The sequence below is a fragment of the Abrus precatorius genome, unplaced genomic scaffold, assembly GCF_003935025.1.
Source record: "Abrus precatorius isolate BTA unplaced genomic scaffold, Abrus_2018 Scaffold7, whole genome shotgun sequence".
Lineage (NCBI taxonomy): Eukaryota > Viridiplantae > Streptophyta > Magnoliopsida > Fabales > Fabaceae > Abrus > Abrus precatorius.
Genome location: NW_020874417.1, coordinates 9285304 through 9306960, shown reverse-complemented (window position 1 = coordinate 9306960; position 21657 = coordinate 9285304). Strand labels below are relative to the sequence as shown.

Sequence of the window (21657 nt, the reverse complement as noted above, 5' to 3'; positions counted from 1 at the left end):
GAGATGAAAAATTTGGACTCAATCACAAGAGAACATTAATTGTAAAGTATATAATAAAATAAACATATAACTTGTGTGTGTTAAGAAATCATAACTTTAATATTATATTTATTAGCAGCATGGAGTTAACCCTTTGATGAAAAATCATATCTTCTGTTTAGTCGCTCAATAATGTCTGCGTGATATCCTATTAAAGACTACATTATTTGGTACATTAGTACTAGTTTGATATAAAAGTGTGACATTTTTATTTGCCACGTAAATTCAAATATCATTCAATGAAATAAGAAGAATCATAGAAAAAAGTATAAGTGAAAAATCATAGAAGAATTATAAGTAAATGTTAACTAGAGTTTTTAATTCCCCAAATAAAGAAAGATATTAAAAATAAAAACATATAAAACATGTAATAATTATTTAACACTTAACTTCTTGGTCTCTTATTGTATATTTTTAGTCTATTTTAAAATAATTGTCATTTTAGAAAATAAAAAATATTAATTAATTCTTTTAAATAAACTCTTCATGTAGGCATCTCTTCTAAATATTTAAATAATATTAGCACTATAACTCTTTAAAAAAACATTTTACATAATAATTTTTATAGTTAATAATTTTCTTAAAATATATATTATTTTAAAAGACAAATAATATTAAGGAAAAAAGTACTCGTTAAGTAATTACTTTTTTTATATTTTTAATTAATATCTTTGAAATACTTACCAAAACAATTCCATAATTATAATCCTTAAGGAAAACAAGATAACTATGTCACAACAGAGAAGTTATTCTCTCATTTTTTCAAATCTTATATTTTTTCATTTTGTTTTATTTTTATCTAATGTTTTTAAATATTGTAAGCTTGTTACACTTTGTTTATAAGACGTGTTGATTCTTTTAAATCGAGAAGAAAGATTTTATATAGAGAGAATATTTTTCTAGTTTGGATGCATTGTCTTTTTCTCTTAAAGTTGATTATAATATTATATAAATTTTACGATAATATAAACATAAAAAAATAATAGCAAATAAAAATATTCAGAAAATATTATATTGAATTTTTATTTTTTTCTTAAAATTAATTTTGTATTATTATATTTATAAAAATATTTTTTTTAAACAATTTACTTATTTCATTTCACTCTTAAAAGCTGATCCAAACAAGCTAAAATTATTTTTTTTATTTTCATTTTTTAAATTCTACTAATTCAAATAGTACAACTTTTTTACTCTATTTCTATTATTTTTGTCATCTGCCATTGGTCATCCTTTTGATCTAGACAAAACGTTTTTTATTGTCTAATGTTAATACATAATTTAATAATTTTTTATAAAATAAAATAATTTTTTATAAAATAGAAGATGAACTAATTCAACCATTATTTTAAAAGTTCTTAATTTTTATTAAATTGATTAATTTATAAATTTTTATAAAAAAAATTAGAATTATTAAATACTTTATTTTATTACTTTATTTCAACTTATATTTTAATACATAAGTAAAAATCAAAGTTTGAATATATTTATAAATGTCTAAATTATATGAAATTTGATATATGTGATTAGGAAAATAATATAAGATGATTCACTATTAGATTAATTAATTTTGCATTCTATGGAAGTTACTAAGTAGTGTAAGTGTTAATACATATATAGGTTAAGATTTGTTGATACAATGTTCAAATTTAAACACTGAAATTTTTTTTATGGAATGCAAAATTAGTTAATTTAACTATTGAATAATCTTATATTATTTTACTTATTATGTATATTAAATTTTATGTAATTTGAATATTTATAAGTATGTTATTCAAAATTTAATATTTACTTATATTTTTAAAATATATTATTTTTAAAATAAAATAATGTAATGAAGTATTTAATAACTTTACTTTTTCATGAAATTTGATAAAGCTGATATACTTAATAAATGCTTTCAACAAACTAATTATTGAATTGATTAATTTTATATTTTATATAAAATTATTAAATAATGTAAGTGTTCAAGTTTCATACTTAGTGTTAATGGATAATAACATGAAAAATTATTCTTTTAATCATAATTGTAGATTAATAATCAGTTTGGAAACATAGTATTGAAGCAAAAGTTACAGGTAGTAGCGTTAAAATAAATATAAACTTTCCTATATTTTTAACGTGAAAACAAACTGACATTATTATAAATGAGTTTGAAAACACGTTAAATCATCTGCAACATTTAAAACAGAAGCTACAACTAGTAGCGTTAAAATCAATTGCGTAAATTTGGCGGCATCTCGATTAATTTTAGAACATGATCAGATGAGTACAAAATTAGCTTTGTCAAAATATTAAGTTAAACTCCTGCATTGATCAACACCATAATACTCCGAATTTCTGCATATAATTTCCCGAAAATTTGAAACGGCCGATTTGCATAGCTAGCTTGGGAATCGAATAATTCATACAGACACATAATCAAATGGGTTCTGATGGGCAGCACAAGCTTCCTGTTCTTGATTTCACTAAGGAAGACTTGAAGCCAGGGACCAATTCCTGGTTATCAACATGCAGAAGTGTGCGCCAAGCATTTGAAGAGCATGGTTGCTTTGTAGTAGTGTATGATAAAGCCTCTGATGAGCTTCGAAATGGTATATTCGGTCACCTAAAGGAGCTGTTCGATCTCCCAACAGAAACCAAACGAGGAAACATATATGAGGGTATGCCCTTGAAAAGTTACGTTGGACAGAACCCCAACATCCCTCTTCATGAAAGTATGGGTATAGATGAAGGAACAACACTCGAGGGAATTCAAAGATTCGCTGAAAAAATGTGGCCCAGTGGAAATCATCAATTTTGGTGAGTACCCATATACATTGTGGTTTTGTTATTTAAAAAGGGATAATTAGAGTATGTTTGTTTACATTTTTAAAAAAATTTAGTTTTTAAAAATGCAAAATAGTTTCTTATATATATATATATATTTAAAATTTATCCTTTATACTTTTTTCTCTGTAACTAAATTTGTGACGTTTCATTTTTTCGTGTAGTATTCTCTTGAAATGCTGTAATTTTTTTAATCAGTTTACTCCACAAGAAAGTTTATTAATAGAAAAAATATATCAGGAAATAAATTAGAAAAACATGAAATTACAGGGTAAAGTGTAATTTTCTTTTTAAACAATTAAAAATCGATACCATAAATAATATTGGATATATAATTATGTTCATCTCTCATTTATTTTTTATATTTTCTGTATATACGCATCCTGAAAAGTCCAAGGGATCTCCAAAAGTTAAACACAAACATTTTCCTGTAAATCATTGCTTTTGAAATAATTCTTTTACTTGATCATAAAATGTAATCAAAATTTTTGTATTAACTCTAGAACTAATTCTATTACCCTCTTTTTGTTGTTGTGGATTTATCTAGTAAATATTTGTTTGAGTATGCAAAGCTAGCGGAAGAATTGGATAGCATGGTGGCCAGAATGATATTTGAAAGTTATGGTGTTTTGGCGTACTATGACTCATATATAGGGTCTACAAGTTATCTACTTAGGCTTTTGGCACACAAGGCACCGGAACAGGTCGAGCCTCAACTGGGTTTTCTGGCACACACTGACAAGAGCTTCACAACAATTCTTCACCAGAATCATGTCAATGCACTCATGGTGGAGACAAAGAATGGTAATTGGATTGATGTTGATTTCTCTTCACCTACTTCATTTGTCGTCATGGCTGGCGATGCACTCATGGTGAGAATAAATTTAAACTAATTTAAGGTTTTATAACTGGGTTAAGCTTATAAAGTATTTTTATCTTGCTTTTTTTATTATTAATTTGCTTAAGTTTTATAACTCAAGAAATTTATGTGAAAATTAAACTAACACATTAGGTGCTAAGTGTAAGTTATTTTTATTTGGGATGGCTGAAGACAGAAAGTTTTCACATGAAATATATATGTTGATGAATTGATTGTCTTATACTCTTGTTTCGTTTATATATATAGGCATGGAGCAACGACAGAATAAAGTCACCTAACCATAAAGTTTGGATGAATGGGAGTGAAACAAGGTACTCTCTTGGTCTGTTTGCTTTCTCCAAAGGGATACTACAAGTGCCTGAAGAGCTAATTGATGAGGAACACCCATTGCAATATAAGCCTTTCGATCATCTTGGATTACTGAACTTCACCTACGTTGCAAATATGAAAGACTATTGTGGCGTGTGAAAAGCTTGCCAAGGCTATGATATGTATTCCATATGCAGCATGTCATTATTTTAATTGTGTGGTTTGTTACATGTTCTAGATTTGGCCTGTACTGGTGCTTTCGTAAAATTTATTGCTGCATGGTTGTCATGGTATGTTTGTAGTTGTCTTTTAACGTAAGTGATTTGAAAAAAAAAAAAAACTTAATTATTAAGCGTACCATGTTCAATGAAATTAAAAAAAAAAAATTAATATTTTTCAGTATTACATATATTTACATTTCTCACGTGTCGCGACCCCAAACTGGCACGAGCAAAAAATGTGTAAAAACGATATCACGGATTCACCACCGAGATTTATTTTTAAAAGATATTGATAAAGCATGTTAATTAAAATATTAATCTTTGAAAACTATATTACATTGACGACCTGATTACCAGTAGCGAGGAGATCCTACGTTGAATGGCATCTTTGATCTACGTTAAGTTCTAACCCTTTAGAGTAAAGTAATAAACGATTATTAGATATAAAATTAATATATATAACGTATCATAAGAAGTAATAGAAATTAGAAAATGAGTTGAATAAACAAATTGTTTTATTATTTGTGCAGTAACTACAAGTTAAAAATTAGAAAGTGAGTTGAATAATAAATTTAAAATGTAGAATTAAATTAAAGAATTATAAAACACACAAAGTGAATGTTCTTCGCAGAAAAATAAATTAACTAGGAATAAAATTCATTTTGATTCTCAGATTATAAATTAACTAGGAATAAATGTTGAAATGATTTTCTCAGATTATAACTTACAATTCAACTGAATGATTTAATATAATTAAATAGTTAAGATCCAATCTTTTAGCCATTTCACCCTAATTCTTAATAAAATAAATTTTAATTCCTTAAATAGACTCCATCAAGAACAACGTTAAACTTAAGAATTAGATTTCATAATTCTTAATTCTTATTCGTAGAAAATCAATAAACTAACATATTTAGTGTAATGACGATTTCTTTACTTAATACTCCATGCAATTCAGCAATCAATTAATGAAGTATTAAGTAAAGAAATAGATAATGCAAATGAATCAAGAAATTTGAATTGAGATTGAATATAAAGATATTACACAAGGTTTATTAAATCAAAATTCAATCATATCTTCAGAAATTCAACGAAATCCTAATTTAATAAACTCAACAAAACATAATGAATAAAGAAAAGACGAAATAAAAGATGGAGAATCTTTTTATTTGTATGAATTCTTGACTTCTAAATTAAAGATAATCTTAAAGCTTATAAGAAAAAAATAAAATCTATAAGTGGAAGAAATGAAAATTGATATAAAAACAAAGTTTCACATCGTATTTATAGTCATTTTATAGAGTCAATGTTGTGACATTGAAAATCTAATGTTCCAACTTGTACCTTCAAAAAAGTTTTAAATGATTATAAGTGGATTTGTTGAAGCATGCCTTCTAGAGTGCTTAGAAGGCAGAATTTGAGGATGTTCAAAAGTAGATGTTGTAACATTCCTACTTTATTAATTATTAATTTTATATTTGATGTGAGTTATTAATGCATGTTGTTTGAAATTAGAAGAGTTTTAGATGAGTAGGTTGCAGGATTTTTCGCTGTAGTGAGATATGTCTCTCCGTAACAAAAAATCAGCATCAAAATCAGACATTCTGGTGCTCTCTCGCTGTAGCGAGGATCTTCTTGCTGTAGCGAGGAGCTCTCACTGTAACTAGAATGACAGACAACAAAGTGCAATTTTGTCTGATTTTTTTGCTATAGCGAGAATTGGCTCGCTATAGTGAGAATGTCGCGAGTTGAGGGGTATTTAAGGGTTTCCAAGTTAAGAAACTTGGATTATAATCCAAGTCACGACTCTCATACGTTCTCTCTGACTTTTCTCCTCATTTTCTCAGCAAATCCTTGAAAAACCCCAACTTTTCTCTGATTAAAGTCTCAAGGATCACTTCCCTTGCTCTTTGATAAGTTTTTGAAGCTTGATTTCCCATTCCTTTGGTTATTTTCTTGATTCTCCTTCTCTAAATGAGGTCTCTTGTGATATTTAGGAAAAATCTCACGTTTTGAGCAAAAATCTTTTACTAAACCTTCATGTCAAGGTAAGGAGAGTGCTATATCATTGCTAAGAACTGTTATGTGTATGGGTGAAAATGCTTGAAATAAGTATGTATTGAATGATAACATGAGATTGATATGTTTAGAACATGCTCTGTGATGCTTGAATATGTTTGACATGATAGATGATGAGTGTGTGTATTTGAATCTGAGCATGTGTATGATGTACTGAGTCCGAGAGGAATAACCCTTGGCAATGAGAAAGTAACATATGATGTAATAATGGAATAGGAAGAGATATAGAAATATGAGATAGAAAAAGAGAAAGAGAAAGGAAATCGGAAAGTATATGATAAGGGCAAGTATAAATGGTTCAGAGGTACACTGGGAATGTGGAAGATGGAGAAGACTGAGAAGTCTTGGGAAAATGAGGGTGGTGGATATTCCTCTTGAATTGCATAATACAAATAAGAGTAGGAACACCACAGGCCTCACACTTGTTTCCTGGCCTATACTCCTGATTACATTTTTGCTAAAAGGGGTCAGGTCGGCACATGTTGTATCTGTGTAGCTGTGGCTATCTAGTGACTATCTATGCTATGGAAGACCTCGAGGGATCCCAAGGGCAGTGGAAATGATAGTGTAATTGAGAATGGAATTAAATATGGAAATCAATATCGAAAGGATAAATAGAGATGAACATAATTTGGATGCATAACTGAATTGTTATAAGATGCATGTTGAATGTTTTATCTGTATTATTGAATTCTTTGTGTATGTATGCTTGGTAATGAATGTAAAGACTCATCCTTACGTAACCATTTTAGGGAATCCAGATGACAGCACCCATAAAGGGAATGAGAGTAGTAGATAGTTCAGTAATAGATAATGTAAATGATGTATTTGGCGAGTACCAGAGACTTAGTTACTTTAAAATTCTTATTTATGATAGTGAGGTACCTAGTGAGGTAGTTATGATAGAGTTGGAGTTAGCTTTTAACATCTCTTTTGATTTGTCTGTGCGTCGAATCCATCATACCCTCTGTATTTATATCTTTTCTGTCACTGAGAGAACTCCAGTAGCAGTAACATATCTAGTCACATATCATGATCACGACCATTCCAGAATATCATCGAAATGGACGATCGAGCAGATTACGGGTACTCAAGTCACCACCGATTTGGGTGATCTATACCTTAACTCAGATGACGAGCTGGATTCTGAAGACCTAGCGATGATAGAGGGTTGGCATGGGGAAGACTAGTGCCACTTAGTCATTGGTGGGTAGACTGCTCATTAGGACCAGTACTATTTTGAGTATTTGTAAATGTAAATAAATGATCCTAATGTATTTTGATAACTTTTATGTATATTTGGAGGTACTGATATCTACTGTACATTATGAAAACACATATGACCATATTATTTGATGTTCTCTTAACCAGTTTTAAAGGTTAATGTCTTATTATTCAAGTTTTTTTCTATTTAAATTTCTGTTATTCAGAATTTTTTTTGATTTTATACTATTATTATATTAATTAAAAATAAGGATGTTACAGATGTCATGGCCTTACTATGTTAGAAATAAACTTTTAGAGTGCTAACTTAAATAGCATTTAATAAAAATCACTTTGTAACAATACATTTAAAGAGCGGTTAGCATTAAATCGCTCTCAGATCTATATTTCTGAGAATGATTTTCTACTAACCGTTCTTTAAAATATACTTTAGAGAGTAGTTAACCGCTCTCATATTTATACTTCTAAGAACGGTTCTCTATTAACTGCTCTTTAAAGTCATATATTAGAGAGCGGTTAACAAAAAACCGTTTTCTAAAGTCTTTAACTTTTATAAATAAAACACGCTCAACTTATGAATCTCTTCGTCTTGCTAACAAAGCTACTCTCTTTTATCTTTGTAATTTATTTTCATCTTTTATGCGTTAACAAAGTTAGTGTCTTTGGTCTCTTTCACGTTTATTGGTTCTCTTAGTCTTTTTTGCTTTCTTCATCTTCTCAGCGCTAACAAATTAGTCTTTGTTCACATTTGTAGTACCTTTTTCATAGTTCTCTCCATTCTCTGTTTCTTTCTTTTTCTCTTTATTAACGATAAATCATTGATTCTCTCTTTCTTTCATTTAATTTTCTCTCTATTAACAGTGAATTATTTTACTAATTTATTCTCTTTTTCTCTACTTACTTGTGTTTAGTTTGTGTAAATATGGGCTGCTTGATTAACATAGCGTATAAACTTAGGATTCAATTTTGATTTGTGATAAAAATGAAGAAATTTTGAATGGGAGGCCTATAAATTAATTTTAATTTGCTATAGACAACTCACAAAAAAATAAATTTCAAATTTCAAATTTGTAGTTAAGATTCATACTTTGGAGAGCAGTTTCGCATGGAACTGTTCTTCAATCTTACATACCGCTCTTCTAAATGTAACACATTGGATAGCGTAAAATTTTAGAACAGTTATAAATGCTCTCTAATTTAAAATGAAACCGTTTTCATGTCTCATTTCTGACATAGTGCCTATACATGTAGAGATTAAATTTCTATTTTCTTCAACATTTTGCTTTAACATTTTTTTCCCTTAAGCTTTCTTCTTAGATTTTTTGTATTAAAAACACAAATAATTACTTATTTGCTATCAAATGCAAATAAATTTATTTTTTCCTTCTAAGAAGCTTTTGCTAAGAAAGTAATATTTTTCGTTCACTTTTATGGCTTTTTCTTTTATATTATTCAAAATTTCCTCACAATTAACCATGTAAATCTACTTATAATGTGGATTTAACCCAACTATGTAACATCCTCAATTTTGCTACTCTTGGATAGGAAAAATAGGAATTTGGATAAAAGATACCCAGCTAAAGCAAGATAGGATTTCCTAAAAGAGAACGTTCTGGAACTCTCTCGCTCAAGTGAGATGAGATAACATTGCCCCAATTGTCCTCTCTCTCAGGTGAGAAAGAAATCTCGCTCAGGCTGTGAGCAGCTCGTCCAAGCGAGATAGAGCTCGCTCAGGCGAAGAGTCGCAAGAAAGATAGGGTGCTCTTTGGACTCAATCTTGCTCAAATAAGGTGAAGCTCGCTCAGGCGAGATTGTATCTTGCTCAAGCAAGAGTGTTATGAGTAGTTTCGCTGTTTGGTTGTCTTGCTCAGGTGATGAAGGCTCGTCCAAGCGAGGATGAAAGCTCGCTCAAGTGAGAATCTTATCGCTTAAGCGAGATTGCGTGAGTTTAGAAGGATATTTAAGGAACTTTAGCCTCAAAAATATTCATTTCTCACCAAATGACCTTCTCTCTTCATTTTCTCTGTTTTCTTTTCTTCCTCTCTCTAAAGAGAACTCTGCCAAACTTCAAATTTCTTTAAGTTTTTCAGAGCACAAATCTCTATTTTATTTCTTTTCTTCAGTTTTCTTCTCATATTAAGACATCTATCTTGGAATATTTAGGAAACTTCTTCTTTTGGACGATATTCCCATTGATATCGTAGAATCTCTCTGTTAGATCTCTCAAAAAACTAGTTTTGAGGAACCGTTACCAGGTAAAGGGAGTATTCTCGAGCCTTAGTTTATATATATATATAGCGGTCTTAGGAGAATCTGAATAACTAATTTTAGTAATAATCTATAATTTTTATAAAATCATATGGTGAAAGTGCATTTTTGGTATAAAGAAAGGTTTTGAGTTTATTTGAAACTAATGAAATCAGATTTTTAGAAAAAGATATGGGCTAGAATAACATTAAGAAGTTTTAGAACTAAGTTACTTAGGATGTATATAAGTAATAAAGGACATAAAATAATAAACTTTATGTTAGAAGATCATATTAAGATTGTACGAGTTTGACTAAGTCCGAAGGTGTCTGACTTTTAGCATATTGTATTGATTATATGCTGTAAGATTTGTGGTAATTTCTGTGCTAGATTGATATATTTTACTGATTGTATAGTGTGTTATTGTGTGATAACTTTCTTAGTAGACTATTATGATACAATAAGTATATATATGAATTGATAGCTGGAATGTATTCAGATTGAATAAATTCACATGAATAATTGAAGTGTTGATTGATTTTGAAAATATGTGATGTATGAAAGAGAAAGAATGAAATGCATGATTATGATGCGTGGGTCAAAATAACTTGAAAAGGGTGATTACGATATATATTATAGCACATTGAATGGTTTATTATAATATATATTGTGATCCACAAATTTATATAAATCATTACTCACATATTATGACATATTGATCGATAAAAAAAATATGAAAATGAGAAATGTTGAGAAAGAAAGAGAATAAGTATAGATAGTACAGAGATACACTAGGGTATAGAGTCCATAGAATATTTGGGAAATCTTAGAAAAATTAGGATGGTGAATGCTAACGATAAAAAGGTGCACAATAATTTGCTGAAAAATAGACATTCACAGGCCACACCCTTATTTCCTAACGAAACTCTTGACTATACCTTTACTAAAAGAGGTCAGGACGGCACACGTGTATCTATGATGTTGTGGCCAACTAGCAGCTATTTATGCTATAAAGTCCTTAAGGGATCCCAGAGGCAATTATTATGAAAGTGTTATAGATGTGAAATGGTATAGAATTTGTATGATTAATATATATATATATATATATATATATATTGTAACAAATCGATTTATGTTGTTATGATATGTGTGTTGTAGAACATCGACTGATATGACTTGGACACATGTATTATGACATATTAATTGAAATGTTATGATACATGTATAATAACATACAAGTCAACATAGAAATGTATGTATAATGAGTAAGTTGTTGTATATGCTCTAATTGATGATTGTCTTATTGCATGTGCTTGGATATGATAAGTCTCAATATGAATTGTTCACTATTGGCAATGAGTTAGAATAGGATATTAGGCAATAACTTTAGTTTCTTTTAAAATAATTTATAATAAAAAAGATTTAGTGGGGTGAAAAATACTCACTCTTACTAATATTTCCAGATAATGAAAGAAAAGAGATAGAGATGGTTGATTCGTTCTAGGGTCATACTCGTCAATGATTATGGGAAAGGAAATGCTCATATATAATTAAATTAAATGTAGTAGATGTATAAATCTATTGATGTATTTTATTTTATTGATAGATAAATTTTTAATTTGATAAATTTGATAAATTTGTTAAATTTTATTAATTGGTATTCCCATATTGTACCATTTCTTCAAAGTTATACAAATTATTACTAATTTTTTTAATAATATTTTCAATAATGTAAATTAATTAAAGAAAATTATTTAAAGAAAAGAAGGATGTTACAGACTACAAACTTAAAATATTGCTTGTTCTTAAGCAAATTATCAAGATTCATGAAAGAAGTATATCATAACATAATCTAAGTGTTGCATGTGTAATGAAACTCTATGTTTCTATTTTTTTTCATTAAGTAACAACTATCATTGATACATTTCTACTACAATTTAAACAAGTGCTAAACATATCATACATCAACAACATCTCACAAACTTGAATCTCTTACAAATACAAAAATATAATGTATAATAGCTTCAAATGAAAAATCATAAACCAAAATAACATCCCTTTGTAGGTTTAGTGTTTCATTCCATTATTAAGTATTTAGGTAAAATATTTCTCTCAATTGCCAACTTATATTAAACCTCTCAATTGCTAACTTATATTAAACTTTGTTAACACATATAGCCTTAAAAATATTCTATAATTTTCATTGCCTATCCTCATGCAAACATATTCATGTCCTGAACCTTAACCTTGAAATTCAAAACCTTAACACTAACCCCTAACCCCAATTCCAAACCTTAAACTTCTAAACCAAAACCCAAAATCCAAATCTTAAACCACAATTAATATATTTTGATATGCAAAGAAAAACTTTTTCATGTAAACATGCATTCTACGTTTTAAAACCTATCTATGAATTAGATTTGCTTAATTGGATTTTTTTTGTCCAATCTTAATTTTTAGAATGTGTCAGAGTTTACTGAACTGAAACTTTTTATAATCCTAAAATTATTTTAAGAAAATTTTAAACTTAGAGTAATTCAAAATAATTCTAAATAAAATGAAATTGATATATTTATTTTAAAAAAGTGATAAATAAATAAAATATCAAGATAAAATATTTTAAGATTGTTTTCTTTAATGTCAAAAATTTAAAAAAATAAAAAGAAGAGATGTCAATAATATTCTATAATTAATCCTTTCTCTCAATTCAAATTAATTTTTTATTATTATGTTTCTTTATTTAAAAATAAAAGTACAAAATATAATTTTTACTTTAGGGAAAATAAAAAAAATCAAGTTTAAGTTTACTTAAATTTATTTACTATGAAAATACAAAAAAAAAAAAATATTCTATAAATAATCCTTTCTCTCAATTCAAATCAATTCTTTTTAATTATTTTTATTTATTTAAAAATAAAAAATATAAAAAATTGAATTTCTACTTTAAATAAAATAAAAAATAAATTTAAATTTTATATAAATTTATTTAATACAAAAATAAAAAAGGAAAATAATATTTTATAAATAACCCGTTCTTCTAATTCAAATTAAATTCCTTTATTTCTTTATTAAAAATATATAAAAACGAATTTTCACTTTTAAAAAAATATATCTAGCTGATTTTTGCTATAAATTTCTTTAATACAAAAAAGAGTGATATTTTAAAAATAATTCTTTCCTCCAATTCAAATTAATTTTTATTTGTTTCACTTAAAAAAATAAAAAATGAAATTAATATGTTTCTTTTATAAAATATTAAGATAAGTTCTTGTTAAAAATTCTTCTTTAATACAAAAATGAAAAAAAAAATATTTTTATAAATATTTAATTCCTTTAATTCAAAAACTTTTAATTGTATTTATTTATTAAAAAAAACTAAAACTAAAACTTTTTGAAAATTATAAGAATCATAAACGAAGCTAAAAAAATAATGACAAATTTAAAAATAACAAAAAAATATTAATAGTTCTCCTTTAGAGTAAAATAAATATTTTTAAAATTAAAATAATTTTTGCACTATTAATTAAAAGGTAACTATTTTAATAAATAAACAAAGGTCGTAGAGTGCTAATACTTTTCTTATGCATAAACCACTCTAAACCTAAATTTAGTTTCGAAGATGATTTCTATTAAAAGTTTTTTTAATATTTTTCTAATAAACTTTGGTAACAACTCTTTATCATCACTGTTCTGTGATAGCTCAAGCTGTGATAAGAAGTAGATTATAATAAAGTTTTATTTTATACAAAATCAAGACATATGCATAAACAAATTTAAAATTGGACATATATGTAATATTCTATTTTTTAATTCTATTTCTTTTAAAAATCCTTATTATTATTGGTAACTCCTTATCATATTTTTATCTTAGTTTTACAAAATATTAGTAGCCAAATGGCACGATTAATATATTTTTTGGTATGCAAAGAAAAACAAATGTAGGTATCGTATATTCAATGATATAAAGTAAGAGCTTTATTGTTGAAAACAAAGAGTTGAAAATGGTGATGAGAAGTTCATGAATGTATTTTTAATATTCTTGATTTTTTTATATAATTACACATGTATCCTCATCTATAAAATTGGAATACATTTAATTTCGATCAGATTAATTTTTTTTATCATGTCTTTCAAAACAATATCATACTTATTATTCTTCCAAAAATAATATGCAGATTCTTTGAATTTTCTTTATTCTAAAAGTTTTAAACTCTTTCTTCAATTAATTATGATAATTTCATGTACTTATTAAAAAAACTACAACTAAATTTAAAAAACTAAATTTATTCACAAATGTTAATTATTATCTTGTGACTATTTCACTAAATGTAACAAAATTGGCCAATTTTTATTGAAATTTATTTTGCAAAAAAATTTTAATTACTTTTATCAACTTACTTTTTGCAGAATGATGAGTACAAACAGACTTGTGTGAATACCACTTTTTTTCTTTTCCACGATTACTCCCAAAATTTTATACTTTTGTTTTTCAAAAAAATATATATATAAAATTTTGAAAAAAGAGATTTAGCCCCAGAAATGGAAATCCTGCATCAGGCAGGCTTACACTCAGCTCCTAGAGTAAACCCCATGCATAAAAAGAGAAAGGTTCAGAAGATTTTCTTCATGTGAAACCCTAAGATGAAAAGAACGGAACCCATATAAATACACAAGTAAGGGATTTGAGAAGGAAGGGGGAGGAAAATTTTAAGAGCGGTTGATTATTTTTTTTTTTTAAAAAAAATCTTAAGAGAGATCTGAGAGAAAGGAAGAAGAAGAGATCAGAAATAAAAGAAGAAGAAAATTCATTAGCGGCTCCAGGTATTTCTTTCTCGCTTTATTACTTTGTTCGTCGTTGAATATCTTTGAAGAACAACGAGTGATAAAAATAAAATGTTTTCGAAAGAGCTATTGGGTAAATGAGAGATGGAAGAGAAATATTGAAATCAAATTGTGAAACCACTGTTATTACTTTTGCTATACATTTTAATAATATAATATGATATTATTTGAAAACAATGATTTGAAAAGGGCCTGAAGTCTAGAACACGAAACTGCTACCTACTCCTGAGGTGCCAGACTTCCATTAACTTTTCATTTTTTTTTTGTTTTTTTTTTGTTTTTGTTTTGTTTTTTTATATATATTCTTTTAAAATTTTCTAATGTGAAAGTTTTGTTCCAATCCGATTCCGATTATCTCTGCAACATATGTCTCGGCTTTTACTTTCATTTCATTTACATCTTTTATCTTAAATGTTTTATTTTTATTTTCTTTTTCCTTTTTTTCTTCTTTCTTTTTTTTTACTTTCGGATTTTTAAGTTTTGTTTCACAGTTTTTTTTTTAATTCTTTTGTTAAAAGAGTGAACATTATTATTTTTATTATTCCTATCCCAGATTATATTCTAGTGATACATTTTATCATAAATAATATATTTTATTTGTTGATTTTATTTTATTTTATTATTACCTTTTTATTAATTTTCTTAGTTTTATTTTATTCTAATATTAACAATAAAATTTTCTTTTATATTATCTCATTATTTTTTGCTTTAGTTAATATGTTAGTCACTTATCATTTAAAATTGTTATTATTATTATTATTATTATTATTATGGTTGTTATTATGGTTGTTGTTGTATATTTATAAAATATAGATAATGATTTAATTTATATTTATGGTTTATCTTTTTACATTATATTTTTTTATTTTTTTTAATTAATAAATAATAATATAATTGCATCATTTTATAATACTAACGTATAGCTTCTCTATCGTCATGTATTATAAATTGATAAAGTCTATGTGTGCCTACGTTATCAAGACTTTATGCAATATTAATTTATTATGTATTATCTTAAATTAATTAGTTAATCACTCTAATAATAAGTCAAAGTATATTTTTCCTTCTAATTACTAACTTACTTACGAATCAATCAACTAATTTAAATCTAAATTATTTTATTAATAAAACAATTTATAATGCTAATGTGTAGTGACTCTACCCTCATGCATTGTAAATTGTTAGAACCTATGTGTACCTACGTTTCCTTAGGTTCTATACAATATAAATTTATCAAACAAAGTTTTATTTATTTCTTATTAAATATTTTTTTTAATCAATTCAAATATATATTTACTCTTTTCATCAAATAAGATTGATTTCATATTTTAAAATTTCTTAAGTCATATTTCTAATTCCGATCAATTAAATAATTAAACATCTCTTTACTTATTTATAAAATTTTTTTTATATCATCGATGTGTAATTTACATTGCCTTCGATTATTCAATAAATTATAAGAGATTTATGTATAGATTATGATATCTTAAATTCTCTTTCAACGTTAATTATAATCAAAATTTAAATTTAAATACTTGATTTATGAATAAAATATTTTTAACGATTTGCAATATAGTTGTGTGATCTTCCTTCACTTTCTGTATTATTTCTCGTAGGGTGCATGTATAATTGCGTTATCTTGTATTCTAAATATTATAATTTTACAAAATAATTTTAATTTCAAAATAAATTTTCTTTTACTAAACCTAATTTTAATCAACTAACCTCATAACTTTTTAGATAGAACTACGTGACTTTGAGTTCCCCATTGCATCTGGGGATACGTAGGAGCGGGAACCGAACCCGTCAAGTCAAAATAATTTTTAAAATAACCCAAATAATATTTCAATAAATAATATTTCTTCTTCTAAAATAAAATAATTAATGTTTAGGGGTTAAATAAATATTTTTCAAAATTAGAATGAATTTGCACAATTAATTTTAGGTAACCGTTTTTTAAACGGACGGTGTAGGGTGCTAATACCTTCCCTACACGTAAATGACTCCCGAACTCATTTTTGGTTTCAAAGATCGTATTATATTTAAGTTTTTCCAAGGTTTTTCTTAAAATAAACTTTGGTAGCGACTCCTCTGATACTTTTTTAAAAAAACATTTTTCGCCTTACCGTTGCGACCGCCCGGTTGCGACAACTTGGATTCTTTGTTTACCTTAAAACCTTAAAGATATTAACAAATGAGGTCAAGAAAAGATCGAAGATATTTTATTAAGAAAATTAGTTCAAGCAGTTTTTGATGAAGACATCTAATTGCAAAAAGCTCTCAAAGAGACGAAAAAAATGTGTCAAAAAGATTGTTCTTATTGGGTAAAATTTAATAAAAAAAAATTTGATATGTTGACAATGATTATTAACAGTTATAGATAAAAACATGTGAAAAATATCGTGATTAATAAAAAATACGATTAAAATACATATTTTAGACAATTATTTTAATATTCTTTTGTAAATAGGATTTTAGGTTATAAAAGTAGGACTTCTTTGGTTCTTAAACACTTACACTCATATCTCGAAAATTGTCAAACAATCTATCAACAAATTCGACTCAATAAAAAGAGATTAAAAAATGATTTGTCTCGCTTGAAGTTACATGTTCTTCGTTTGAATGTCACTTGTTTACGTTAATAATTTTATTTAAAACATACTAATAAAAAATTTATTAAAAAATATAAAATTCAATTTTAGATTACTATTAAATTTATTTGTTTGTTAGAAAAATTTACTATAGACAATTATATAAACTATCCTTAATTATTTAACTAAAAAAAAAGTTAATGTAAAAAAGAGATCAAAGAGTATGACCGAAATTTTATTCAATCTTAAAGGGCGTAATTATATTTTGTACAAAATTTTAATTATATAATTTATGTATTATATTTTAAAATTATTATGCAAATAAAAACAAAAGATATAATCAATCTTGTTCTTGATATTTTCTTTTGCATGTACTTCTGATATGCAAAATGAAATAAAATACACTACTGGACATCAAAACTTCTGTATTAATTATCAATAAAATTATGGGGTTAATTCTTTGCTAGAGATACTTTAATTATACATGGAAAGAATAAAATATGATTAGGTGAGGATATCAGAAAATGATGTTCCATACTTCTGGAATAACTAAACCTCAATTCAAATTAATGAAATTCATTGATATATATTGCAAATTCATCTTTATTTATTTCTTTGTTCATAAGAGCAAATTTACAATAACACACTCACTTATTCACTCACCCACAATCTACAGCGACGTTTATGTTATATATCATCTAATTTTAAACTAATAAGTAGCTCCCATAAGAAAACAAAACATATTTCTTTTCATACATAAGAGCCTCAAACACCGCAATATGCTTTGATTCGATTTTTACATTTTGCGCCCTCTTCTGTTGAAATGAAACCAAGATATCCATAAGAGTTGAATGGCTTATATCGCAAAGGATGTTCTTCATCGATTAAATCCTCTGATGTTTGCACCACCGTATTACTGTATGAAAACAGTCCCAATGAATACCTGGTTACATTTGATTCTGATAAGATAATACGATGTTCACAAGCACGTATCCTTTCACTGCTCCATACCTAAAGCCATACATGAGTGTCAACTCAGATCTTTAAAATAGGTCTGAAATTTTTTATCATACATTGAACAAATATGAAGACGAATGTTGAATATAATACAACATAGTAACGATGATAATTTCTTAAAAAAATTAAATTAAGATATTAATTAAACAATATACATTAAGCAAAATATAATTATTTTATACATTACTTAATTACGCTTTATAATTTTGGCCTTTTAGATTCTTTTTTTTTTTCATATATGTGATATTTATAAACTAATTATTTATATATTATTAGTTTTTAATTTATTATAAATTTATTAAAAAAGATTATCATAGCCAAATTTAAATAAAGCCATCATATTCAAATGGTCATGATTCTTTCATTTTTAAAAGTAACTTATATAAGAAATTTAAAGATTATCATAACTCTAATATTGCTTAAATAAATTTTAGTCCTTAAAATATTATGATTTTTTTTGTTTTAGTTTGTAAAAAAAAATGTATTTAATTTTAGTTCTTATATCTAATAAAGAAGAACATGATTTTAATGACACAGCAAATATTAAAATTATGTAATTTTTATAAATTTAAAGATTAAAATTGAATAATTTAAAAAAAATTATAACACATTCAAGGACTGTCTTTTAACAGACGAGTTTATGTGACTCTAAAATGTCTAATGTCATTTCATTTTAAATAAATTTTATATAAAATATTATTTTTCATTGATTAATCAAGTTAATAATATATTTAAATTAACAAATCTTAAATAGAGTGACATAATTATATAAACGTGAATATAAACATTCCCACAAATAACTTATTTAAACCTTCAAATACATATTGAATCGTCATATGAGCTCAACGATGATGATTTATAGCATATATTTTCCTCTTAACTTATTTTAAAGAGACTTACCATAAACGCATCACCTGCTATGACACAAAACAAAGGTGAGGCATCAAGTCGAAACCATTCTCCATCTTTCAATTTAATTTCCAAGCCAGCTACCTTCTGATGCAGTATGGATACGACGGTTGTGTCTGTATGAGGAGTCAGTCCCACGTTGCTCTCATCCATCTCAGGTATCCTGTATTTGTGCCCTCGAAACACGTAATTCATTGATTCAAGGAAGGATTCACATTTCTGCTTGTCCAAACCATAGCTATCAAACACCATTTTCTTTACAGTTTGGTCTAGTTCTTTCATCACCTTAGCATATGCATTCACCCTTTCACTATTTAGGGAAGAAAGGCAAATTAAAATTAAAAAATTAATTATAAAAACAAACTTTAAGCCCATTTCCTGAAATACTTTCGGTGTTATTTGACAATAAAAAATAATAGAACTTTATTTTAATAATATGTTAGCAAAAGTTGGAATGATATACCAGAAATAGTCATTTCCTCCGGGCCACATTATGTGTGTATACTTTTTGCATTCTTCTAAATTCATTGCATTTTCAACTGCAAAAGCTTCGTACAGAGGGATTGCGGGGATTTGTCCGTTGTATCCATGAAATGGTTTATCACTGGTTTTTCTACTTTTTGTTTCCAATGGGAGATCAAATACTTCTTCAGTGGCACTAAAAACGGAGTTGAGAAGCTCTGGACCAACCTTATCAAACCGTGCTAGGAAACAACCGTTATCCTCAAATCCTCTCCGTACCACTTTACAAGCTTCAAGCCATGGATCGGTGCCAGGCTTCATGTTTTCATTCGAGAAATCAACAACAGCAAGTGGAGACTCAGACATTGCTACAGTTACCATGTTCGTATAAAATAGATGTTTCTTAAGTGTTTTGTTTCAATGTCCTTTCATTTGTGTAGTCTTAATTGAATTATATACACACATACAAAATAAGCTTCTCGGTGTAAAAGTTTGTGAGTAGCTTCATTAGTTAGTTAATTAGTGTTAGTTGCATTTATAAATATAAGTATTTGATCGCTCTCGATATTAGTTTATTGTTTTGATTCTCATTATTAGTTGTCACTCAATAATTACCATTTATAAATGCCGGACTCAACTTTTAAGAACGGAACATTAAAAACTCAAAATAATATGATACTTAAACTCGGTTTGTCAGTTACTGCTGATGCTGACTCAAGCAACTTTTATTTCTTTGCTTTTTTTGATAATTTTGATTATTTTCTTTTGTGAAGACGTTAATTAAATAGTAATGAAATGTCATGGCACCTAAGTTTAATTAGAATGCTGCTTTATCGAATAAAATATATGCACTTAATTATACTCGACAATTATCTACTGAAGATTTCATTGATTGAATGGTTAAAATATTTGTGCTTGATGGTTCTGAATAATAGTTAATGGTTTGATTCTCAATGGTGATTGAGTAATTTAATGGACACAAATTTTACTATCACTCAATTATTCCCTCGAAAGCACAATTTGTGATATTTAAGTAGGAATAGTAATAGGTAAAGTATGAGTAAGGTATTATAGTATCTATTTTCGTATGTAACGTGTTTTTTTTTTCAAATATATGTATACTTCAATAGTATATAATGTATATATTTTGTAATTCTATCTGCATAGCTTTAAAATATGAAATATTATTTATAATAAATTATAAATGTATATAATTTGGTAAGGAAAAAATGTACATATATTTCAGAAAATAGAAAAAAAATAAATCTATTTTAAATATTTATGCATTTATAATATACATAATAAAATTAAAATATTTATATTAGGAACTTTTAAAACGTGACAAAAATAACTCACTTATATAATAAATTACAAAGAGAAATTCCATTTCATTTAAATTGTAATGTAATTTATACAACAGAAATCTACATCGGTTAACAAAAAACTGATGCAAAAATAAAAGTGGTGTCATTTTTGAAATTTTAACGAACCTTTCTACATAGGTTTGGTTAAAACCAATGTTAAATGTGTTTACTATACATCGGTTGTAATTGACAATCGATGTTAAATATTTTCTACATCGATTGTTACCAATAGCTGTTGTAGAAGAGTGTTTATAGCTTCACTTTGCTGCTTATGAACAATCACTTTTCACTTGTCCAATACACAAAGCACATCAATTTTTGTTTCTTCCCTTTCTCGCGCAAGGTATGGAAGCTTGTTAAACTTCCTTCTGTGTCATATAAGGTATGTAAATTGCTCTCGAATTTGATTTTATATGTTTCAACCTCATGTATGCGTTCTTCTCACAAGTTTTATGTTTAGGGTTTATTGTTTTTTCCTCGTACAATCTCAGCGACAGCAACAATCTCATTTTTCTGAAGATTACTTTAAACTTTGTCGCGACTACCTTTGAAGTAAGTGACTTTACCTATTTGTATGATAGTTTATTAATTTGTTTTGATTATTGGATCCAATGTCATCCTTCGTTGCTGAATAAATATGGATTAAT

The 21657-nt window shown here is 26.7% G+C and overlaps 2 protein-coding genes across 2 annotated transcripts; one reads left to right on the top strand and one right to left on the bottom strand.

Annotated features, from left to right (window-relative positions):
- The first annotated feature begins 2461 nt into the window (after positions 1-2461).
- LOC113873545 (2-oxoglutarate-dependent dioxygenase AOP3-like) lies at positions 2462-4213 on the top strand. Its single transcript, XM_027511699.1, has 3 exons — positions 2462-2838; positions 3413-3737; positions 3992-4213. The coding sequence occupies exons 1-3, from the start codon at positions 2462-2464 to the stop codon at positions 4211-4213; spliced, it is 924 nt and encodes a 307-aa protein (XP_027367500.1).
- A 13810-nt stretch (positions 4214-18023) lies between these two features.
- LOC113871440 (2-oxoglutarate-dependent dioxygenase AOP3-like) lies at positions 18024-20027 on the bottom strand. The gene is made up of 3 exons (XM_027508536.1): positions 19648-20027; positions 19176-19494; positions 18024-18269 (listed from the first exon to the last, which is right to left on the bottom strand). Exons 1-3 carry the CDS (start codon positions 20025-20027, stop codon positions 18024-18026), a joined length of 945 nt encoding a protein of 314 aa, XP_027364337.1.
- Between the last annotated feature and the right edge of the window lie 1630 nt (positions 20028-21657).